Below are 25,808 nucleotides of genomic sequence, written 5' to 3' on the forward strand. Positions count from 1 at the left end.
AGTTAGAGACTAGCTGGGGAACATGAAGTGGAGTTTACCAGCTAAAGAGACAGATATAACCCCTTATAAGTAAGTGAAGACCAAAAGCAGAGCTAACAGAAGAGTCAGTATTGAACTCTATATTTGCTGGATGTGTAAATTAGTGTTGTAGTCCTCGAGAACATTCTTCAGACCACTCGACCGCATTTTTAATCGGTCTTGTCTCGGACATTGAGGACTCGGGATTTTACTTCAAGTACATAACTTTGGGAATATCAATAAATTGCTTTTGCATTGTCTGATTTATTTGTTAACATCCTAACTTCATTGGATGTAAAACATATTGCTTCAAATGCAACCAATTACCTTAATTAAAAATGTGTTGTTCCCGTCAACGACTGTTTCCCTTCCCTGCGATGCTTGCGTTGATTTCAGCTCTTAGTGTTTGTATGTGGGTGTTTAAATGAGAACGTGGATCTTTCAGATCAGTTTGAGAATTACCTATGATCTCGTTCCACATTTTATTGTGTGTCATGTAATGTGGGGAACTGGTCTTGGTCTTGACTTGGTCTCAGCCCCTAAAAGTCTCGGTCTTGTCTCGGTCTCTATAAACTCTTTTCTTGGTCTTGACTTGGTCTCAGTTTGAGCGGTCTTGACTACAACACTAGTGTAAATACTGTTTTCTAACAAGTTCACCATACTAATGTAGTGTACGATATATGTGTATTTGACTCATAACAGTTTAAAACAGCACTGTAGCAGCAGGACAGAGGGTCAGTGACCTCCTAAGGGGAGAACAGTGATTGGTGGTTATGTAGGGACTGAACCCTTCTATAGAATTTGACCTCTAACCCACACTAACTTCCGAGGTGACGAGATGTCAGCGTTGTATTTACAGCTTGTTTCCGCTGCTCCCAAGTGGACAAGAAAATGATGAAATTATAAATGGATACAGCTTTAAGGTTTGTAGCTCCGTAGTTGCTGGTAGAAGCCGGGGTTGGGGCGAACTGAGGGCCTCGCCAGCTTCACCTGGCTGTACGCGTCGTCAAACGACAGCCCCTCCCTCAACATTAGGTAGCCAATCACGATGGAGGACGAACGCGATACGCCAGCGTTACAGTGGACCAGAACCACACCGTCCTATGGGAAGAGAAAGTGAGGGTAAAAATATAATTGGTCAACGTGGGAAATCCTGGTCTTTAATTACATCAAGTGGTAAAGTCACAAAAAAGAACATGAACTGTCTGCCCAGCATATAATTATGTTCCCCATCCAGTGTTGCAATGCAAGGATATAGTAAGTTCAATTAACCAGTTTGGAATTAACGTGGCAATCAAGTAAACTATAAGCTCACCAGCAAATGTACAGGTTTAGCCATTTAGCACACTGGCGTTGGATTGAAAAGGTGAGCTCACCCTGGTAACAACATATTTTTCTGCTTATCCCCAGTTGTACAGCTTTATCTGCTGAGGTTTTGAGATCTCCATCTCTGTGATCCCAACACAATGGAGGTACATGGAATGTCATTTTGCTGTGCTCAAAACACTGAAAAAAAAAAATCCATCAACAAACAAACACAAATCGAACATTCACCTCTATTTGTAGTGGGATTGTGGCGACGCTGCAGAGGCTGATTTATCAAAACATCAGCACATGATGGCCAGATATCAGTAATGTTAAGCAAGTAAATATGTTTTAGGGTTTTCTTGTCATTTAAAATTTGTAAATATCTTTTAATAATTGAGTGTAACGTACACCATGTTGTCAGGACATCAGATAAATGAGAAAAATCCCACCTTGAAGAGTCATTTCACTGCATTTTTTTCCTCATAAAACCCTTTAATTTCTGACTTTCCAACATCTCTGAAAGCAGCATTAGACAGAGCATGTAGAGCAAGTGGAGACAGAATAAATCTGTGTGTGTCAAAATTTGCAATACGATTAATATTAATGTTGATGTAATTATTTTACTGCCTAGAGTGCCAGGCTGGAAATGAATTTTTCAAATTCCAGCCACATCTTTAGACAATGCGTGCAGGCCCACGGCTCAGCTCTGAAGCTCAGCTTATTGACACATTTGTTCCTTTTTTATTCAACATGGAGCCTCCCATCACGGAATAAAGTCTCTTTTCTGGCTGCAATGGAGCGGAAACAGAAACTGTAAGCACAATTTTTATTTTACATGTCAATCAATACCCATTGAGGGACAGGAGATTTAAATTAGCTTTGGCTTCACACACGCACAATGAGTTGCTATAACTGACATGTTATCTGTGCTTTCATTGCAACATATAACCAAATCAGGTAGTTCCTCTGGGTAAAATACAATCAAATGAAGCACATACAGACCGTACAGAGAGGCTATACCAATGATATCAGTCTTTAATAAGTTTCTATCAATCAAAAATGTTTCTGCTCCTTTATAATAGTTCTGCTGGTGCCTGCAGTCACTGCACTTACATATCAGGTCTTGTTTCCGATCCTATAGGAAAGAAAAGCGACAGAAAACTTCTACAGACTGAAAATTGCCTGAGCAAGATAATCCATCTAAGCAAACATGGAGACTTAATTTGGTTTTGTCAGAGTTTCTTGTTTTTCTGTTATTTCATTGCGCTCGAGTTTAGTGTTTTCATATCAGTGCTTCACATCACGTTATGTTCTGCTTACGGTCAATTTCCTGACACACACACACGCACAGAGAAAGAAATGCAGGCCTCTGCCGGGAAATGGTCTCTTAAAAAGTATTACATACAGCACATGAAATGACTGAGGGAAGTTTGAGCAGAGAATATTTTGACTTTCTAAAATAAATGATGGCAGCGTGGTCTTTTAATAGGTGTTCTGGCCATCCACCTCGCCTTTGTGCTGCCTTACAGATAACTGACTGCTGTAGATGTGTGTAAACGCATCACTGTGAGGTAGCAGAATAGGTGTGTGTGCACACTGACATGTTAAATTATCCAGCAGATATAAAAGACTGCTTTTTTTTTAGGCTACATGAGCCTCCTGAGAGAAAGTAGATACAGAAATGTTCAAATGGATTTGATGCATTTTTTATCTGGTAAAACCCTGAAACTCCTGTCCCGTGTGTACTGTTTGTGTCTGCATCTGCCAGAAGTGATAGATGACTGAAGTACATTTACTGCTGGAGAATTTTAAGGTACTTTACACACTTACTTTATACTTCTACTCCACTAGATGAGGGCTGTACTTTACTAGATACTTGGCAAATTCAGATTCTAAAAACCTCTAATGGGGATATCAAATATTATACATTGATGTACAAGTTCAAATCAGCTTCAGCTCAACTAACGAAAACATTAAAATGCTGCTTTTAATGAGAATCAAAATGTGTTTGTTTGAGCGATATAGCCAAAAATGTTATCATGATTAAAAAAATTCATATCATTCCATATTAATAGTTATCACAATAAATGTCAAATCAATATTTCTTTCTGTTTTGCTCCTGAGTGAAAGTTGAAGAAACCAGATGGTTAATTGTGGTTTTAAATTATTCTTTATGGTCAGAATGTGACAAACACTTGATGCCAAACAGTGGATCAATAAACAAATCTGAAGTAACATTCAAAACAATTTTCGATAAAATCTTTTTTCAACAAACATGCATGAGTAAAATTAAGTTAAATCTTTTTTAGTCCCTTTTCCTCAATCTCTCCCTAGAAAAATTAAGAGCCAATTTGTTTGTGATGCAAATGAGTGATTCATTTATTGAATATTTATTGATTTATGTTCTTATCGGGGAAAATTATATTGCGAGAATTATCATTATTGTTTTCTGTACTCTGACTTAATGAAATGCTTACTTGCTTTCTTGCCGTAGTTAGAAGATCGATACCACACCCATTGACGCTAAGGTAAATGTGAAGCTACCACCAGCAGCTAGCTAACTTAGCTTAGCACAAAGACTGGAAACGGGGGGAAACAGCTAGCCTGCCTCTGCCTTAAAGTGACACAATCTGGTGCCTATGTGCAGCTGTAAAGCTCACTAAATAATATGCTGTACGTTGTTTTTTTAATCTGTTTAAAAAATGTCTTGCCCAGAGCCAGTTGCCAGGCAGGAGAGTGCAGTAAAAAAATATACTTGCCTGCTGATGGCAGTAGCTTCAAACCCATCGTACAGCTAACTCTAACTCTCAGCTAAAAAGCGAATAAGACTATTTCCCAAAATGTCTTTCAAAAATAAGTCTGAAGTTATATATGTATGTATATATATATGTATATATATATTAGTATTAGTATTGTATTGTATTGTATTATAGTATTGCTATTTACTTAACTTTACTTTGCCTCTGTCATCTGTCAGTGTGTACAAGTAGATGATTACATGCTAATTGTGTGTGTGTGTGTGTGTGTGTGTGTGTGTTCGTGTGTGTGTGTGTGTGTGTTCGCGTGTGTGTGTGTGTGTTCGTGTATACCTGTTCTCGTGCTTGATCTATGAAGGAACTGCACTCCCCAATATATGAAGTGATGTCAGTGTCTGGGAGGTCCAGGATCTGGAGCGTCTTATAAAGAAACCGATCTGGGAACAGGTTAGTGACTCCATAGGCCACATTTAGGACATGAGACACCTGACAAGGAGAAAGATACATGAAAGTCCTTGAGCAAATGACCCCTGAGCATTGACTTGTGTTTAACGCTGGTTTCGGGAGAGAAAGAGAGATATCCTGTCAGACGTATTGATGACATGACGCCACCTGAATGTGACTGAGTGAAAGGGCAGAAAGAGAGCGAGGAAGAGGGTTGACAAAGAGGGGGAAGGAAGATGAAGAGGAAAGAGCGCGAGAGAGAGAGAGAGAGACAAAGAGTGGGGGAGACGGGAAAGAAGACAAATGGCTCCAATTCATTTTGAAGTATCTGTCTACTCTCACTTAAATTTAGCTTACCTTAGAGGGCTAGGTTCTCCCCTGCTCTACATCTGAGCAGCGCGCTGATGTGTCCTGCTTTTGTACTGCTTGTAACATCTAACATTTTCCACAAGCTAAAAGACAAGTCTGGTGATATTCTACATATTTCTAATCGTCAACAAATCCCATGAAAGAAACAAAACCAGCAGTGAATTAATCCTGCTAACAAGTAATGTGTGTGTCTCCTCTTCCTCTGTGCCATTGAGCTCTGTTGTTGTTAAAAACTGTTAGAAACACATCACTGAGCTGCACTGTTGCACTGGGTGACAAGTTCCTTCATTAACGTGAACACACACACTGTAGATTAATTAAATACCATCCTGCTGTCCAAATACTCACTAGAGCACAACAAATGCACTATTTACAGTTTTACGCAAATTACTGAGCCTTTAAAAAACAAAAACTTTATATTTGTGAACCATTTTTAAAGATTTACTTACTTCTTCAGTAGGGACAAATAGGCCACAGGAGCTCAGTCTCATCTCAGGGCATCAAATTGTACCGTTCAGCGTCAGCGTAAGACGCACTTGGCTTTCAAGTAACTCCAAAGCAACCCATCCACCGTCACGTACTTATTTCAACCCAAAAAACACGTTTTCCTAAACCTAACCAAGTAGTTTTGGTGCCTAAACCTAACCAAAACCATGAGTAGTTTTCCGTGCCTTAAACCGCGTATTAAAAAGGCGTTTGATACGGACGCTGATGGGTATCTTGTGCGCTTTACCAACAGCTTTCTCTAAGTGTCAGTATTTGACACCCTGAGATGAGAACATGTTGGCCACAGACAGGGTCGGGAAGTCAGACAGTAATAAGAGACGGACTAACACATTGTTTGTTTGATCTTTTCAAGGGATTTGTTGACAATAAAAATATCAGCCTTTACCTTTCTTAAGAACACCGGATGGTACAGAGCACATTTCATCAGTAATTGAGTGTGTTTTTAAGCACACTAATATCGTGGTTGTGACCAGGCGTTAGGAAACCACGGATATATTCCTTTATATGTCATTTAAGTAGCTTGACAGGGAAAATTTTCACGCCGTCTGGAGCACCAAAAATATTAACACCGGCACCATGTTTCTGATCATTCTCTGCCATGGTCCCAGGTGCGTCCTCAAATCGAGTTATGTAGTAATTAGTCGGTGAAACAAAATATATCATGATTGATGATTCAACTTGCTGACTTCAGTAATGCAGATGATACAATTATTTTTCATCCATTAGAGATCTGATAGAGAAGCTGAATCCAGCAGAGTCCTCACAGATTTGCTGGATATATAAGATTCAAACCTGTACCGACGCAGATGATCAGAAACCTGGTCAATATTATTATTAACAGAAACAGGGAGATAAATAACCAGGTTTGTCTATGTTGCATGTAAATAATATATCCTGAACATGATCAAAACCGTGGTGAGACATAAAAATGGGATTTGCACTCACTGTACGTTACCTGTCTTGAATAGAGATTTGATTTCCCCACAAACGACAACTTCAACTGATCTCAGTCTTTTCACTGCGATACCAGTAAATGTTTATTTAATGTTCTACTGGTAGGAACAGATCCCATTATAAACTGCCATTTGAGCCCACTGTAAAGTCTCCTGAGCTTTAATAGCTATTTGGGAAACTCTGGTTGGTTTGGTTATTAGGCAGTCAAAGTTTCACCGCAGTAACAGGAAGTGAAGGTATCTTTAATCTCTCCAATTCATCATCCTGAGACTGCACAGGCAGCAATATGCTTGTGCCTGGGAGCAGAGAGGAGTAGTCACATTTCTCTAATGTGGAGAAGCGGACTTACTGTAATCATTTACTCCCTCTGCTGAGCTAAATTGTCACTGCATGAGTCATGACGCTCCTCTGGCTATTAGCTGATAGCACAACTACATGGCTGCTTCTAATCTCATGTCACTTCACATGCAATCACAACAAGGCAAGGGCATGCCCGCTCTATTGATCCCTCCGTACTGACCTTATACCTCTGCAGGGTGTCAATGTCGTGGGCTGCATCCTGAGAACCTGAAAAGGCAGAAACAACTCGATGAGAGGACAGACAGGAGGGCATGCCTCTGCTTACCAAAACTTATTTTTTTTAAATGCTTCCTGAAGGCTAACATATAATAATTACTCATTTATAAAATGATCAAATGCTGCTTTTCCCCCTTCCTCACGTGAACATCTATTTAACTCCCTTGTTACTTTTAACGAGAAACTAAATGAACCACTTAATTCAGCTGTACAGTACTATCAGTGTTAGGATGCTGCTGGTCTTGCTGTAAACATTTTATTGACAATTAGAACAGCTTAAGTCATTTATCAAACAAAAATGCCCAACATTCACTAAGCCTCATCTTCTAAAACGTGAGTATTTGCTATTTTTTGGAGTTGAATCTTTGCGTTTTAGACTTGTTATACAAAACAGGTGATCTGAATGTCACCGTGGACTCTGGGAAAGGCAAATTTCTCTATTGTTTTAGAATTTATAGGCAATTAAATCACTTGAATTACAAAAGCAATCAACAGATTAACTGATAATGACAATATTCAATATTCCCACAGCCTTACAACCACTGTCTTTTAGAGAGAGCAATCAGATCTCACACAAATAAAGAGTTAAAAAGCAGAAAGCAAATGCTGCAGGATATCAGAACCTATATCACTTAGAGGGAAACATTCAGGTAGAAAACCCTTTCTGAACAGCTGCAACACCAAAGGGGAAGATATCAATCAGAAACTAACAGTAATAAAATACAGGCATCAGAAGATTTAGTAGCAGCACTGGACTAGGCTTAAAATCTGCTGAAATACACATGTAATATTATCTACAGTTGCAGAGAAGTAAGTTTATGATTTTCATGGAAAAAGTGAGCGATGGCATTTTCATGACAACAGCCTTTATACCAGTAAGAGTCTGAATGACTAACGCTGCAGAGGACGCAGGTCAAAGACTAATGGAAGAAATAAAATGAGAAAGACCAAACAACAAGCTAGCCTGAAAGGCATTGCAGGAGAATGAGCAACAATTTCTCTCAATTTGTAAAATGCAGTGGTAGTCTTAAGTAGCTGGATAATTATGTGAACGAGACATATGGGCAGGAAACAGAATATGATGGCAGAGCTTCCTCCAGATTTCCTGAGTGGAAACTTACAGCAGCAGCTCACTGCCTTCAAAGTAGCAATATCTGCACGCTTTGCAGTAGCCAAAGCCACTTTCCCATAATGCCAAATCCATGGTGTTGAGAAATAAATCTAAATCCAAAGGATAGCGTGTCTTTGGAAATAAGCCAGCTCCAGCCCATATGCCTCATCAGTGTAGACGGAAAAGATTTAAACTGACACATCTGTGAAAAGATGCATGAATGCCAGGATTTTTAGAGCATTTTTAAAGTCTGACATGGGACCAAATTCAATCTGCTCAACAAATATTTTGTAAAAAATCCTTTAAATTCTATATTTAGAAATAAAACTAAACTTTGCTCAACAAAATCCTGAAAGTCGTCCTTTGCCTTTACAATGATTTCTCTTGTATGAGACATATATGCCCTGTCCAGTGTATCTCAATATTTGGTGATTTGTAGGTTTTCATCTGGATGTGGGTTCAGACAATTCTCCTATATCTTAGGCAATAAACTGTGTACGCTAATGAATTCTTAGGTTGATTAGGTGGGTGGTGATGGAACAGTGGAAAAGAAACATGCCTTTGGTGTGAAAGACCTGGGATTGATTTCCACTGTGACCCATTCATTATTGTGTCCCTGAGCAAGACACTTAAGCCCTTGTTGCTCCAGAGGCGTGCGACCTCTGACATGTATAGCAATTGTAAGTCGCTTTGTATATTGTCAGATGAATAAATGTAAATGTAGTAACAGTAAAAATTATCACAAAGCTTAAAAGAATAGTTCAATAGTTTTCTAAATATGCTTATTTGGCAAGAGATGGGTGAGAATATTTTGATACCACTGCCATGTTTATAGGGTAAATGTGAAGCTACAGCCAGCAACAGGTTAACTTAGCTTAGCACAAAGACTGGAAACAGGGGTAAACAGCTAGCCTGGCTCTGGCCAAGAAATAGTCCAGCACATAACCGGTGTGTTGAACGTTGTAATTTTTTCCACGTCCACAATATTCTCGTCTAGCACTTAGCAAGAACACAAACAAGCATATTCCCCTAAAATGTTGAGCTATTCCTTTAAAACAAGGTTGTTCAAAACTGACATTGACATTTTGGTGACACATTTCTGCTGTAAACATGAAGGTCTGTCAAACTGGTTTATATTAATTTCAATTTCAATTCAATTTACTGATGGACAGATGCAGAGATGCAGCATCTCGTTTTCAAGAGGGTCCAAATACACATATACATAATACAACCGTCACTCCAGACCGAAGACACATCATAGCTCAGACATGTTATAGCTAGCTCAATAAGTACATCTCATTTACCTCATTACACAATTGGAACCCATAATACATAAGAGATTCGATGAGAAAAGGTATCACATAAGAAAGAAAGAGGTCGAATCCACAGGAGGTAAATCAATTAGACAATTACATGAAGCAAAAATACAATTACAAGCAATACTGTTTAGTCCAGCATCAGTAACATGCACACACATAGATATTGAATATAGAACCTAAATCTGAGAAAAGATGAGATGGATCTCAAGGAAAGAGGGAGATTGTTCCAATCGCAAGTAGCTTTATAATGAAAAGCCTTACATCCAGCAGCTGAAAAGATTCCTGGTACAGTAAAGACGAGATATTGCTGATCTCAAAGTGGATACATAGAACTACAAGGAACCAAGAGTTCTTTCACATATGGAGGACAATCGAAGTAGGCACATTTCAAAATAAATAGGAACCAATGGAAGTCTCTTCTTGAACTAAGCTGAAGCCAATTTAGTGATGCATACATTACACATTGATGAGTTTTAAAAGGACACCTCAGAACAAATCTACACAGAGATTAAAGACAACATTAAGTGGCTTAAGAACAGAGTCACTAGTGTTCATGTAGATGATATCAGCGTAGTCAGTAATTGCATTTGGGGTGTCTGTACTGTTATCCTATGAGGGGTCATGTGAATATGCATGAAAAAAACAATAAGCGTCATTGGGATTTACCAATGATGGCAGAATATTATAATATTAGAGATACTGACATCGCAGCATAGTGCTAAAGAGTGCTGAGGGTGCACAAAGTACTGTGGTGTCCGAACGATAATGCTGCGATGATGTGTTGAGAAGAAATCCGCTTGACACTGTTCTTGATTATAAAAGTTTATTACATCAAAGAATTCAGCATCAATTACAAGCTCTGCAGCAGCTTGGAGAGTGACCCAGCCCGATGGCCACTCTGTCTCTCTGTACATCGAACACAGCTTATATAGGACATGTTTAGGTCTCTGCTAAAAACCATATAAGGGCACAGTCCCTTCATACACACTAACCTCTACTCCCCCTACCACTGGGTCAGAGGTCAAATTTCATAGAAGGGTTCACTCTTTGCACACCCATCAATCATTACTTCCCCTTAAGGGTTCACTGTGCCTCTCTCCAGCTCTGAGTCAGTGGTCAAGTTCTATAGGAGGGTTCACTGTCCCCATAAGGGTTCACTGTCCCCAGCTACAGAGCATTATGTTAAACTGTAATGGTCAAATGCACATATGTTATACACCACATATTCCCCCCTACGAGACTTAATTGAGTCTCGAAAAACAAAAAGAGATAAATTTCTCCAACACATACTTCTTGCATATTATTTTTAGCAGCATATCAACTTTATGGAGTGTGAGAACGAAAAACCCGTCCGGCAGCCTTCATTCCAAATTCCCTCTAAGACAATCTAGACAGGAAAATTTTCTCACGGCCCCTCTGCCTTAGGCGGCCACGCATGGTACTCCAGTCCAATTAATAAACGACATCTTTATCAGTCAATACAGAAATACGGTTTAGCCAATACATGTGAAAACCTCAGGAAATTAAACAAATCAAAACAATGTCCGAATTCAGGCTGGTCAACCCATCGGACCCTCCAACGGACCTTTCCCTGCCTAGACCCTATATCCCTAAGCATCAAGAAAAAGAAAAAAACCTGAGGTCCCCAAATATTAACTCCCTAAGTGAAAGTACAAGTCTTTACACAGTTAACACAAAAAGAATATAATTGTTAATTAAGTATTATTCATTCGCATATATATTCATATCTATATCAAAGTAGACACAGGAAGGTATTCCACTGCAGCTCCTCAGCAGTGTCGATGCAATCCAGACGTTTCCACACCATCCTTGTCCAGAGTTCTTTCATATTGTCCTTGTTTGAGTATTTGAATCCCCATCTGTACATCCCCATATACTCTGGAAGAAAAGAAAACACCAACCAGTATCTTGTTGCAAAATAACACATGAAAATTAAAACCCCAATGTATAAAAATACAAAGTAACATTAAAATGGATATCTTTCCATCATTAATTCATCTGGTTTCCCTTCATCAATCTCCATCTAAATCAGCCGTAGTTAACAAAGGCATCTGAGTGTTCTCCCCAGGCATTATCACTCCAACCCATCTCAATATCATAGCTTTCGCAAAAGTCAATAGCACCGTACAAAAGCAAAACATCAAACACAGCGCTACAAAGGCTGCTACCAAAATCTGAACCACCTCTGCTCCCACTGGTCCTAACTGATTTTGTAGCCAAGTATTTGCTGACCATCCAGCTCCCTCAGATTGACCAAACGCATCCCTTATACTCTTTAATGCATCTATAACACTAGTGATATTATCAGAACTATCTGGGATCAAAGTATAACAACCGTCTCCCGTCAAGTTCATAGCCACACACAAACCTCCTTGTTTGGCTAAAATATAGTCAAGAGCCATGTCATGTTTCAACAATGTCAGTCTGTGACTTCTTTGAGTATTTGACAGAAGATTAAACCCTCGTATAGTTTCATTTGCAAAACCCCATTAATTTTTTCACACACCCCTCGACTTTGTGGGTGATAAACTGCCAAGACGTTGTTTGATTCCCAATTTTTGCTAAATCAATTTCACTGTTTTATCCACAAACTCTTTCCCATTATCTGATGATATTCGATCTGGAAGTCCCCACCTGCTTATGACTTCTCTACACAAAAACTTGGCAACCGATTGAGCGTCTTTCCGCTTGGTTGGACAGGCCTCCGGCCATCGTGAAAATCTATCCACAACCACTAGCATGTATCTTTTCCCTTCAACTGGTTTTATCATATCGACAAAGTCAACAACTAACTCACGCATAGGACCCCTTGGGGTGGGAATGTAACCCCTGCGGACATTATTTTTCAGACAGATTGTACACCTGCCCATGACATAATCAATCTGTTCAAGCAAATATGGTGCCCAAAAACCATACTCCTTTGTGATTTTTCTCCTAACCTCCCCCCTGGCAACATGAGCTAACCCATGTGCTTCCTGAATCATCAAACCTAACAGGTCCAGAGGTGCTACTATCAGTCCCTCATGATTTCTCCAAAGACCCGTAGAATCCTTAACAGCACCTCGGTCTAGCCATAACTGTTTATCAATCATAGCAGCAGCTTCCTGCATCAAAATCACTTCCTTAAGCGTAATTCTGTCTTCCAAGTCCACCCCATGAGTGACCAGAAAAACCTTGCCCAATTTGTCAGCTCCTGTGACAGCTTTTGCAGCTTCATCAGCAGCTTTGTTCCCTTGTGTCACTCTTGACGCATCTGTTTTATGAGCTGCACACTTAGCTATCGCTATCTCTTTAGGCCTCATCATAGCATGCAACAGTTTTATTATTTGTGCGTGATGTTGTATCGGAGAACCATCCGTTCTCTTAAACCCCCGACCTTTCCACACTGCTCCAAACAAATGACATACATTATGTGCATATGCCGAATCAGTATATATTGTCACTCGCTGCCCGTCAGCTAACAAACACTCTTCTGTTAGCCCCACAAGTTCTGCCAGCTGTGCAGACGCAGGCTGTGGTATCACTTCAGCTTTTTCAACAACAAATCCCGTTCCTTGAGCTTTTACTACTGCATAGCCAGCACACAATTTATCTCCCACACGATAACAAGACCCATCAGTCCAATACTCCAGGTCTGCCTCACGTAGTGGAAGGGCTTGCAAGTCTGATCTAAGCCTTGAGTATTTCTCTGCCTCTTGAACACCATCATGTGGCTCACCATCCTCTGACGTTGGCAAATTCTCAGCTGGATTTACCGTATCACACCTTACCAGGGTGACATCCTCCTGCTCTAAGAGCCTATGATAGTCTCTAAGCCTTGGCATAGTCAAGGTGTATTTTCCCCTAGTTCAGCAGATTCCTGAGACTATGATGGGTAAGAATTGTCACTGGGTAACCCCTCGTAACAGATGATGCTTTGTCATACATTAAATAAACTCCAACCATTGCTCTGTAGCACAGTGGTAGCCCTAATTCCACTTCTGAATATGCAGTCGAATAATAGGAAATAGGTTGAGGATTCGACCCTGTACCCGTCGGCTGACAAAGGACTGCACATGCATATTTACCTCCAGTAGAACTAGACACATACAACAAGAAATTCTTAGAGTAATCTGGTAGTGTGAGCGCTGGTGCCTCCTGTAACCTCTGTTTGATTGTTTCAAATGCCACAAGGCCTTCCTGTGTCCAGGACAGATTGCTGTGAAGTTGAGCGTTCCCAGTATCCTTAACCATAGCTCTCAAAGGTCCCGTCAAACTAGAATAAACCTCAACCCATGCTGAAGAATAACCAGCAATACCAAGAAACGTCAACATTTTCTCTGACAGTTCTGGGCTTTGGAGCCTCCAATTGACAATCAGAAATGCTTCTGTGTCCATGCGTTATTGTCTGACCCAATATACAACCTTCTCCTGGCAATATTGCAACTTCTTTTGTGAGGCCTTATGCCCCTTTCCTGCCAATATTTGTAGCAATTTAATTGAGTCTTTGTGACATGTTTCTTCATCTTGTGAACAGATCATAATATCGTCGACATATTGAATCACAGTACTCTGCAATATCTGATCTATCCCTACCAAATCATCTTTCAATACTTTGTTAAAAATATGAGGACTGTGTTTAAATCCTTCAATCTCTCATACTCATAAAACTGTCCTTTATATGTGAATCCAAATAAACCCTGACTCTCTACACTAAGAGGAACACTAAAAAATGCACCACACAAATCTAACACCGTGAAATGTGTTGCATCAGGAGGGATTTGGGCTAACAAAGTATGTGGATCCGGAACTTCTGCTGGAAAATTAGTTACCACTTCATTTACTGCTCTCAAATCATGAACCATACGATAAGTCTCATCAGGTTTCTTCACAGGCAACAAAGGCGTGTTACTCTGAGGATTTGTTGTCTTCTTCTAAACACCTGCTTTCAAAAGTCCCTCAATTTGTGGTTCGATTCCTTGAATGGCTTCATCCTTCAATGGATGCTGATACTTCCAAGGAGGTCTAGCTCCTGGTCGAAGTTCTACTTTCACTGGTTCGGCTGACTTCACAAGTCCAATATCGGTACTGTGTTGAGACCACAAACATTCTGGAACTTGTCGCAACATCTCCTCTTTCATAGAATCCGAGTCCATCTTGGCACTACAAATAGATTCATGTGTCATCCGTACAGCTTGTGGCTGTCCCTGTCCTTTAGCTGAAATCATGATTTTGACAAATCGCTGATCTGTACTCCTCCAAATTGCCAAATTCTCTTTCATCGGTACAAAAACAGCTTCCTCCGCTTCTGTCATCATTTCCCCTATGTTTCTGCTCATAGTCTTCAGAAACCAACAAAGTCACATGTGGCACACTCTTCTCAATTTTGAATTCTTTCTCCAGATAATCATCAGTGTTTACCTTCATAGCAGCTCCTTGTGGTCCCAAAATTATGCAACTTGAGCTTAGTTGAATTCCCTTTGGTTGATGAGCCAACCATTCCTCTGGGTTTGATTGGGCAGCATTCTTGAAATACTTGAGCGTACAATGGAATGGATATTCTGGAAGTTTCGCATCTGGCATGTTCGCCACAATGAATTTCTCCCATATCTTAGCCGGCTCCAAGAAATCTGCACTGAGATTTCCAATCCAGAATACTGCAGAGGACTCCATCTCTGTTGTCATCAATAGTTGGTGGACCATTTCTTTTGGCACTTCTATCAGACAGCCATCTGGTGTACATTTTATTGTGCAGTTCAATCTACACAAAGCATCTCTTCCCAGTAGAGCAATAGGTGTATGTTCTGATACCAATATGGGTATTGTAGTTTTCTGATTTTTATAGCAGAGCTCAATTGGTTCCGTGAGAGGAATCAGCTGCTTCACTCCCTCAAACCCCCTTGTCCGAATCAGTTGATTGGACATAGGAAGATGTGTACCATCTTCAGGCCGAACACATCACTTCTGGTCGGTTATTTACTTTCACCTCAATTGTTGGATCTCTTTCCGGCCCTGATGCTACCAGCTGACACCCCCCTTTCGGATTTTCTGGGCACCTCTAGAATCCTGGCTCTGGGCCCCTGTGAGGGTTCACCAGTCCTCCAAGCGACCTTGACTGGCCCCTGAATCCTCCTCTGAAATTTCCTCCTCTGAAATTTCCTCCTGAGCTATTGCACTCACGGGCAAAGTGACCAACCTGTCCACAATTGTAACACACTTCTGGAGATTGCTGAAAGTATGGATTAAATCCTCCTCTTCTTGGCTTCCTCGTCCTCTTCCTCTCCAATTCTGCATCTGTCCATAAACTGGCTGTGGATATGAAACAACTGGGACCACTAGTGGTGGTTGGGGCAATTGCGGTTGTTCCTGGCTTGACTGAAGCTGTGGTGGTGATTGTTGCTTTGGTAAACACTGCTCCTGCATAACCAAAGCCTGTTTCTTCTCCTTCTTCTTATTTTCCACCAGTTGTATTTGATTGAGTTTCCTGAGAGTCACTTGGTCCTGTTCTTTCTGATCATGTTCCTTTTTCCTATATAGATCCACTTGATGGGCTATATGATCTGTATAGACTCCTATTGCCATGCTTCCAAGTCCAACCACCTCTGCCAGTTTGCTCCTTACTGGTGGGGGCAACCCCATCTGTAGTTTAGCTCGCAAAATTGACCGCTCCATTTGACTCGCCTCTGGATCATTTCCTGTGATATTTCTCCACACCTGATGAGCTCTCGACACATAGGCTCTCGGATTCTCTTCTTTTCCCAATGAATCAATCAAGATATTGTCAGGATGCACATTTGTGGGAAACGTGTCTTTCAGTGCTCTCCACAGTCGATTCCTACTTGCAGCGAACAACTCCGGATCATTTACAGCAGTCCCCACATATCGATTAAGTCCCGCTCTCTGAAAAATCTCTTCCATACCTGGAATCCCCAGGAGATTAGCAAAAAGTCTCTTAATATCTCCTATGGCAGTTTGTGTTCCTACCGTAATTTCTTCCAACTTCGAGATCCAAGGATGTGCTCCATCTTGAAGAATAGGCAACTTCTCAAGTATATCTGACATATCGGTATTCTGCAAAGGCTTATACTCCAGATTCTGTCCTCGGATTATCACTGGCAGCATCTTCTTACTTGTGCTCCCTTTCCTTGGGCGTAATGCATACTTCTTCTCCAATTTTTGAGACCCTTTTTTCCTCAATTTCTCCCTCTGTATTGTCAGCTTCTCGAGATGTTCTTCCAATTCTCTTATTTCTTCTGGATAAGTCGACTTCTCCAAGCATGATATGCATCGATCCATGTCTTTTTCTATTTCTTCAGTAGTCATTGGAGGATAAAATCCCTTGAACATGAAGCACCTTTAATCTCCCACTCTTCATCGCTGTCTCCATCTTCACTTTCATCGGAGATCTGATCTCCTGTATCCTTCTTCTTCCAACTTTCATCACCCCTTCTTTCCGCTCTGGCCAGCCTCCGTCTGATCACAGGATCATATCCACCCATGATCTCTTCTACATCACTCTGTTCATCATCATCTTCCATTCTCCTAAACCTCGCTCTACCCTTAGTTTCCAAACGTGTCATTTTCTTCTTACTTTTGGAGCTTGGAGTCATCTTTATAGTTGTTTCTGCTTGTCCTCTCTCTATGACTCGTTCATCTTCATCTCTGATGCAATAACCACCCTCCTGAATAATCACTGGAAGCTGAGGATAGACATCCTTAAACTCCGCTTCCTCCTCGTATGGTGGAGGTCTTTTGCTGAATCCGTATGTGAGAAGGGTTTGTTGACTTCTGCCATTAATTTTTCTGTTATCTTTGCCTCTTTTGCCATTTTCTCCACACCACTGTCCCTTTTCTCTTGCGTCTCTTTCATCAGTTTTTGACCTTCATGTTCGAACAACTTAAGAACACCCAGCTCTCTTCGTCTCTTCTCTTTACGTCGTTCCCCTTTTTTCCCCTTGTTTTGATCCGACTTATATGTGGACACAAGTACTTGCATTATTTTAAGTACACCTGGGTTAAGAGTCCCTTCCACAGGCCATGGTTGTTCAATATTAGGCCAACGCTTATGCCATTTTTCAGATAACTTTACAATACCATCAACTAGAGGATTATTTTTTTGCACTACATCAACCGGAGTAGTTACTTTCAACGTTTTAATGTCCTTTTTCCGCATAGTGACAACTTTTTATATTTCTTTATTGTAAATTATTTTCCTTATTACTTATTTGTTTATTTTTCTTTTAATTCTACTTAATTGTTGATAGGTGGCAATCTTACCACATCCGCTAACGGAAAATCAAGGGAATTTGTCAACTCCAGAGCAATCACAAAAATCTTGTTATCCAGCAATCACACGGCCAACTCCTACCTAATAAGCACCCTCTCACCTTAGTTTTGTCCCAAAAGCTCAATACCACTCAATTCCCAACACAACTTGACTTCAAACGACCCCTGCACAAAAACTCCCATATGTAATATTCAAATACAGTAACTGATCAGTCCGTTGCCAAGTCTCCCCTTAGATAGTCATAACATGAAATATGGCAGGCATACACAAATAGACTCTCTGTGTTACAAATGTGTCTATAATATCCTGAAAGGAAACAAACTAAATGTGTATCAGCCGTAATAATTATAAATGAGTATAGACACATATGCACAGGTGTTTGTAAAGAGTTTGTGGATTGCACAATACTGGCCAGACTGGATCCGGGGCTGCTTTGCTGTGGCGCGCTGGACGGCACCCCCTCTCTCTCCTTCTCTCTCTCTCTCCTTCTTGTCTCTCAGATCACAGGAGAACAAAAACCCAAAAAAGGCAAACAACACTTTAGTCCTTTTATGTACTCACAAGGTTATTTCCCCCCAAAAATAAGAGTGTCACCTCTCTGAGTAATCATAATCTATTTTCCCTAACTTTTTAACAATCTACGTTAACATGCAAGCTAAGGAATTTCGGTGTCATTTACACTGGGGATGCTGGGGACACTACTCTTCACTCCTATTTAAAGCTTACTCTATTAACAACGTTCTTCAATACCAATGAAAATGCCTTTTAAAATGTATTTACACACATAAAAAACCCCAAATGAAATACAAGTAAAATATAGAAAAACAAATGCGCACTTCCCAAAAAAGTAACTTAGGCTAAGAAAAACCCCCACTGCTGCTTCTGAAATGACCCAAACCATACAGCAGCATTGATCAATAACTTTAACAAATTTCAAAACACAGTTTTCCCCTTGATCAAGTTCCCTTCTCTATTTCTTTATTCATATATGTATATTTCTCTTCCTTCTTTATTTATTTATTCTATTATTCATATATGTCTTCTTGAATCCTAGCCTTATTGTCCTCTGCATAGTCTCTCACACACACTAGGCTTCTCCTATTTCTCACACACACAACCGAGACACAGCAGGGCAGCTCTCCACACACACTCACACACACACGGTAGCTATCCAGTCAACAAGAATGCATTTCTTCACACTGTTTATAAAGCATGCTTCCGCCGCACCTTTTTCCTTTATTATTTTCCTTCCTAAATTTATGCTACCTCGAGTTTGCAGATATTTAATGAGAGGCCACTTCGGACATAGTTCGTCAACACATGTATCGAGAGGTAACTTGCAATTAAATTTTTCTTCTACAAGCTCCCAGTTCCTTTGAACGGACCCGAAAATTCACCTAGTTCCTTTCCAGGATTTGCGGCCCATCTAAGATCGCCTTTCAAGGGCTTTTTGTCCAGATCTGCGGCGTCCTAATCCTTATTTTTTCCTTAACCTTATATTTTCTTCCTTATATTAATTTGTATTCAAGCCGAATGACCCTGGCCAGGGTTGCACTCTCTCTCTTTTTCCCTTACTCCAATTTACCTATTCCTTAAAGCCTAGTTTCACGCGACAGTAATTTCCATCCCACATGACTTACGGTTATAAGAATCTGAGGGCCCATATTCTTAATCTTTGCAAAGTTATGAAACCTCACTTCCCGTTACTCCTAGGCTGTTCCTTTTTCTTCCTTTTATATCTATCTATCTGTCTTCATTACATTCACACACACAACCTTTTTGCGTTATCCACAATGCACACAAAATTTAGAACGGAGTCTTCTCACACATCCACCCGCAAGCATTCACACGGGATCGAACCGGTGTACCCTTCAACGCACACACAGACACACGAACTGACCAGCGCCCACAGTTTATGAGAAAACTCACCCTATACGCTAGCTTCTGGAGCGGGAGTCAGCTCGACGGAGCCTGTGATGGAACGATGAATTCTGGCACAACACGGTCCCTTCGTGGTCGCCAATTTCTGTGGTGTCCGAACGATAATGCTGCGATGATGTGTTGAGAAGAAATCCGCTTGACACTGTTCTTGATTATAAAAGTTTATTACATCAAAGAATTCAGCATCAATTACAAGCTCTGCAGCAGCTTGGAGAGTGACCCAGCCCGATGGCCACTCTGTCTCTCTGTACATCGAACACAGCTTATATAGGACATGTTTAGGTCTCTGCTAAAAACCATATAAGGGCACAGTCCCTTCATACACACTAACCTCTACTCCCCCTACCACTGGGTCAGAGGTCAAATTTCATAGAAGGGTTCACTCTTTGCACACCCATCAATCATTACTTCCCCTTAAGGGTTCACTGTGCCTCTCTCCAGCTCTGAGTCAGTGGTCAAGTTCTATAGGAGGGTTCACTGTCCCCATAAGGGTTCACTGTCCCCAGCTACAGAGCATTATGTTAAACTGTAATGGTCAAATGCACATATGTTATACACCACAGTACACAAAGAGAAACTCATCTCAAGTCTCACAGGACAGATATAAAGAGGCATTTCAACAACAAAGAAATAAAAGGTTTAATGAGGTGGTTTAATGCAAACATTTTAAAGAACTGATCCTGTAAGGTGTTACAACAGGGAAGGGAATTAGCACTCTATAGAAAGGAGTCACCTCTATTGAGCCTAACAAGTGTAATATTTTATTGATCCCTGCTGAGAAATTCTCTCTTGTATTTGCCTCCTGCAGTGAGGTCAAAGCACAGCGTAAGCTACAGAAGCGAACAGCACCCCAGAGCTGCGAGGGGATTCAATGTCAGGCTCAAGGACACTTCAGCAGGACGGATACATGCTGACACGTGAGGGCGTCTACCTGCGTCCTACGGCTGAAGGGTACATCACCATGCTCCCCGAGATAGATTCAAAATGAATGACATTGATTTATTCGCTGTTTGGATTTTATTTATTTATTGTCAGGGACAAACCTGGTGCCTTTGTTCGTGGGAATATTGACGTGACTGAGACACTGTGAAACTAATACTGCTGGACAATTAAAACCTCACAGACTCCAGCGACGTTTTCCCACTGTGCTGCTATAAACATGTCATAACAAATGGACTTTGAGAGTGAAAGTGAGTTAAATTGAAACACTATTGGTTCATGACAACAGAGATATATTATTATTACAGAGCTGGTAGTAGTAGCAGTACTAGCAGCAGCAGCAGCAGCAGCAGTAGTAGTAGTAGTTAGGGCTGGGCAATCTGGCCAAAAATTTCTTTGATCATTTGAACAATCTGAAACCAGACGGTTAATAAGGTTTTGAAACTATTCTTTATGGTTAGAACATGACAAACACTTACAAACAGCGGATCACTACGCAGATCTGAGGTAGAACTCTCAAAACAATCAGGTAAAATCTTTTTTCCGTCCCTTTTCCTCAACAAAATAAATGTTTAATGTTTAATATATAATATTTAATAATAGAAAAGTGCAAGAAGTAGAAGTGATAGTAGCAGTAGTAGTAGTAGTAGTAGTAGAAGTAAAAGTAGTAGTAGTAGCCAGGAGTGGAAAGCAACTATTTAAAAGTATATAAATGTATACAATAATCTATTATCATGAGACTGTTCTGCTGAGGAAGGCTGTGAAATATAATCAAAAGCTCAGAAAAAGTTGATAAGTGAACATTGAGTTTATGTTATTTTATCACAGATACTTTTTTCCTGCCGTTACTGTTTTTTTATACTTTGTAGTATTTAAATCAAGATTCTAAAATCAAACCTTTGTCTTTACTGTTCACTGTCAGCAGATTTTTGATGAAGTTATGTGTCCTGCTGTTTCTACCTCTATAGATATTTTATGATGTTCTGCTCTCAGTGACTCTTGGAAAAGCGAAAAGAGAATTAAAGATGCTGCATGGGCCCTTTAAAGTGTTACTAAGAAAAGCTTCAATACTTTTGGACTTCCATTTAAATAATATTTAAGTACATTATTTAAGTACTCTTTATACCCCTGGTAGTAGTAAAATTAGTAGTAGTAGTGGTAGCTGAACAGTTAGTACCATGTGGTACTGTGCAGGTGTTGTAGTGGTTGCGTAGTAATAGCAATAGAAGAACTATTAATATGTTTTGTAGTAGTAGTAATAATAGTAGCAGTGGTAGGAGATTTATTTGAAAAAATAATTGTAGAAGTAGCAGCAGTAGTAGCAGTTGTTGCAGTATTGTTCAAAATGTGCTAGAAGTAATAGCAATAGAAGAAGATGTTGATGACAGTAGTAATAGCAGTAATAGTAGTTGAGTAGTAAGCGTAGCTGCAGTAGAAGTTGTAGAAATACTTGCAACAAGTAAGTACAGTTGGTAGCACTAGCAGATAATAACAGTAATGATAAAAGTATACGGCTAAAGTGTACAGAGAGATGTACGTTCGTGGTAAGAGAACCTGGAGTCTACCCTCGGTAAATAAAAAAAACAAAAAAAGATTAAAAACAATGTAAGACTTGTAGTATTAGTATTAGTAGTTATATTAATGGTATATATTACCCAGCAGTAGGAAGGGTCTAACGGCACCAACTTGAAGGTCCAGACTTGTATCTTCTACAAATCCACATCCACTTCCCTCCTCCAGCTCTTCAACCTGCTCCTCTCCCTCTCCTCCATCACTCCTCCTCTCCAGCAGCTTCCTGCCTGTCACGGTGGTGACATGTGTGCACTGTTTCTTCAGACGGTTTTTGGAGAAGCCCTGGATCTCCTGGGCCAGTGAATGCATCACACCAGGGGTCTACAAGTTCTGAAACAAACCAAAGACTATTAGTGAAAGCTTCCATTTATACACAGTGATGACGAGGTAAATAAACTCTACTGTATGCCACAGTTCCCATAAACAACCACCAAAATTTATCCTTCCCACACACCAGTTTAATTTTTTTATGTTCTGTTTCAATGTTACACAGTGTTAAGTCAGCCTGAAAGGCGACTGTAAAGTTTACTTTTTGGTGCAACAGCTCACTTAAGTAGAAAATGTGGACTCTCGAATTGAAAGTTTGGCGTCAAGGTAACTTTATATAAAACCTGAGGATCATTGTGTGATTCTACATAAAAAAAAAACACAAAGCTTTGTTACTTTAGATGTCCTGCTTCGTGCACCCACCTGGTTTAAATGTAATGGATTCGACCAAATGCCGCAATGAGTTAGATCATCGATGCTTTTTTATTACCGTATTATTATTATTACCGATTATTACCGTATTAGTATTTAATACAGGATATAAATGTGTGAAACACAGCTACTGTAGCAGTAATAAAAGCTTGAACGCAGACGTGACAGCTGAGGCGGAAGCTGCGTCAAAAACGTGATGCGTTCATGTCTGTACGGTAAAATAGTTCATGATACGGGTTCACTTGAACTCAGCTCGGGTGTGGCTGATAATATAACATTCATCTATCTATCTATCTAGACAATGTGATTAAAAATCATTTATAAAAGTAGACTTTCATACAGTTAAAGTGAAGCCTACTTTTGAGCATATCCATGCTCATTTGAAATGCCAGGCTGTGGTAGAAGAAATATTCATATCCTTAAAATAAATTTAATATAACACAGAGAAAATACTCCTAAGTCCTGCATTCAAAATCTTACTTAAGTAAAAGTAGGTTACGTAAGTATAATCAGCAAAGTTTTGTGTAGTTTGTGTATACCGTAAAACTTTAATTAAAAGTGGAGTCACAATTAGACACCTGTCCTTTTTACTGGCCTGGTGTAGCTACAAATAAACGCAGGTCTCAAATAGACGCCTGGTCTGTTTTGTTTTTGTTTGTTTTGAAGTTCTTTGGATGTATAAAACCTCTTAACTGGGTTGCTCGCTTGAGCTACTTCTGAGCTGCTTAGATCACGCATAAGAATATAAATGTTCAAACCTTTGTCAATTTGGATATGTTACACATTTTAAGATCGGTAAGATACTCCACAATTCAATAGTTAACTTTACAGAAACAATTCAGATTTTATTTACATGGTAAACAAGAGTTTTGTGCGAAAGGAATTAAAAGTCTGTCCCATAGACACCTGTCCCAAATACAGACAGAGTGAATTCAGCGAGTGAAGAAATTAATTTAAGCTTTATGGTAAGTAGTGGCCTCACAGTAAGTCTTATCACCAACATCATAATATTAATCTTTATTTATAGAGCACTTTTGAAACCAACGTTACAAAGTACTTGACAAGAATCAAATACAAGATATAAAATAGTTAAAACATAAAGGCAGGTAAAACTAAAACAAATTTGAGACAGAAAAAAGTAATTTCCAAAATTATTCATCAAATAAAATCAGGTAAAATTAGAGAATGCTATTTGATAGAAGTATGTTTTAAGAAGCGATTTAAAAGAGTTCACTGATTCAGCTGACCATTATACCTTTGACATTACTAAAATTACTATATATTTGCACATCCCTTGAGTTTTCTACTGGAAAATGTACTTCGCTCAATGATCAATTAGGGTGCTCTGGGCTTTATTATTAACGAGGGTCACCTGAACGCAGCACGAGCCAGCCTCGTTGTGAAAACCAGGACAAGTCTTCATCCCGGTGACCGAAAAAAAAAAAAAATAGAGGCAGGGAGACGGTGGGGTGGAGTACAGGAAGCTGCTGTCCCCGAATATCTGAACATGGGCGACATCTAATAACGCCATAAATCTCAGCTTCTCTTTCTTTTTCCCCTCCTTCCTTTTTACGGACCAGATTCTGCGGAGATTTGCTGCTATTTTTCTGGATTGATTCGGGAGATTTAACGGCGAAAGGAAGATGTCTCGGGGAGTGATCCAGCCCAGCCAGCAGAAACTGGCAGAAAAGCTCACCATCCTCAACGACAGAGGCATCGGGATGTTGACCCGTGTTTACAATATCAAAAAGGTTCGCGCACACACGCAATTATATCCTCATTAAACCACACAGGGCCGTTAACATGTGCAGAATATGGACACAATCTGAAGCCCAATGAGTGTCAATATTAACGTGAAGGCACAGTATGAATGCTTGATTAGCTCGCACTGACTGTTACTCTCAGCTAGATTAATTCACCCTTGGTGTTACGCTTAGTAGACACTCTTAATAATATATTTTAAACAGGTAAATACGCGTCTTTTAGGCACTTAATCCTAAATGTGTCCCCATTTAGCATCCCTGGGACGCAGGCGTTGCTAGCCTCAAGCTATAGCGTTAGCTTGCGGTACTTGTGCCCGTTGGTTTTTAACGATGTAAACGGATCTTCGGTTGGGTTAAAGGCATATGTAGACGCTTAATGTGAGCAGTATGGTGATTATATATCAAGTAGAAATCACAACCTTACACAGAAACTGTCAATCCCCCTGATCTGAAATCGGCCAACCCGTCAGGCCCGCAGTAGCGTCAATAGCTAGCTAATGGCGGCGGTTGCTGGCTAAGCTAACCACCGCTAAAGCTAGAAGTCGGGCGTCGTCTCTGCTCCACCAAAACACGAAGCACACCAAAACACCAAACCGCAGCTGGAGCTGCAGTCTGCTGCCACCGGCTATCACTTCAGCCAGCTGTGTGTAAGTTTCACTACAGCTAGCGGCTAGCTACATTTAGCTCGTTAAAATACTGTAAGAAAAATAAGCGAAAGCAACAACCAACGGCTGCTTATCGTACGTTTAATCGATTAATCATCAAAACCATGGCTAACGTTAGTTAAAAATATGAACAAAACAATCATCATCATCATCCAATAACGTTATGATAACTAAACACTGCCCTCTTTAACCGAACAGCAGGCAGCAATACCCCCCAAAATCGATGTATTATATAAAAATATAATGTTAAAATTCATAAGTGTTTGTGTGTCTTGGCTTTAGGGGTTTTGCTCACTGTGGGATCCAACCCATTTTTATTTATAACGTTACAGCACATTAAAAAAAAAAAAAAAAAAGCAGGTTTACAAAGTGTTGCACAAGGAATAAAACATAAAACACATATAAAAACATAGAGGACACACAAACAAAAGGTTTATGACCACACAGCTCTTATTCTGGATTAAAAGCCAGGGAATAAAAGTGAGTTTTTCACCAGCACACCAAACCACAGCTGTAGCTGCAGTCTGCTAACTTTCACTACAGTTGGCAGCTAGCTCCATTTAGCTCTCTAAAATACTGT

The 25,808-nt window shown here is 40.0% G+C and overlaps 2 protein-coding genes across 7 annotated transcripts in view; one reads left to right on the forward strand and one right to left on the reverse strand.

Moving 5' to 3' along the window:
- Positions 1-526: 526 nt before the first annotated feature.
- On the reverse strand, positions 527-25,192 carry LOC119913204 (dual specificity protein phosphatase 19-like). 3 transcript variants are annotated; one of them, XM_038732564.1, is made up of 5 exons: positions 24,988-25,192; positions 22,185-22,431; positions 6,877-6,923; positions 4,416-4,568; positions 527-1,119 (listed from the first exon to the last, which is right to left on the reverse strand). In XM_038732564.1, exons 2-5 carry the CDS (start codon positions 22,408-22,410, stop codon positions 937-939), a joined length of 609 nt encoding a protein of 202 aa, XP_038588492.1. In that variant the 5' UTR covers positions 22,411-22,431; positions 24,988-25,192; the 3' UTR covers positions 527-936. The 3 variants fall into 3 exon arrangements, with proteins under 3 accessions (XP_038588492.1, XP_038588491.1, XP_038588490.1); XM_038732563.1 differs by having other exon boundaries at positions 24,983-25,192; XM_038732562.1 differs by lacking the exon at positions 24,988-25,192 and adding an exon at positions 22,792-22,970.
- Positions 24,234-25,808, forward strand: part of nckap1 (NCK-associated protein 1) — a 37,902-nt gene continuing 36,327 nt past the window's right edge. For 3 of the 4 annotated variants that reach the window (XM_038732552.1, XM_038732554.1, XM_038732555.1), the window contains exon 1: positions 24,234-24,551. In XM_038732552.1, coding sequence (XP_038588480.1) covers positions 24,444-24,551 — 108 coding nt within the window. In that variant the 5' untranslated portion in view covers positions 24,234-24,443. The remainder of the gene's footprint in view (positions 24,552-25,808) is intronic. The other variant, XM_038732556.1, reaches the window with a different exon arrangement.

Source organism: Micropterus salmoides, unplaced genomic scaffold (assembly GCF_014851395.1).
Source record: "Micropterus salmoides isolate LMB-PRFRI ecotype aquatic unplaced genomic scaffold, ASM1485139v1 Ms_hic_scaffold_2, whole genome shotgun sequence".
NCBI classification, from domain to species: domain Eukaryota; kingdom Metazoa; phylum Chordata; class Actinopteri; order Centrarchiformes; family Centrarchidae; genus Micropterus; species Micropterus salmoides.

What these genes read in the sequence shown, in the direction of transcription:
- LOC119913204 (XM_038732564.1), bottom strand. Translation starts at nt 22,410, where the DNA reads ATGCATTCACTGGCCCAGGAGATCCAGGGCTTCTCCAAAAACCGTCTG. An exon ending in TAGACCCTTCCTACTGCTGG is followed by an intron (nt 6,924 to 22,184) that starts GTAATATATACC and finishes CTGCCTTTTCAG; the next exon opens with GTTCTCAGGATGCAGCCCAC. An exon ending in ACACCCTGCAGAGGTATAAG is followed by an intron (nt 4,569 to 6,876) that starts GTCAGTACGGAG and finishes TCTCCTTGTCAG; the next exon opens with GTGTCTCATGTCCTAAATGT.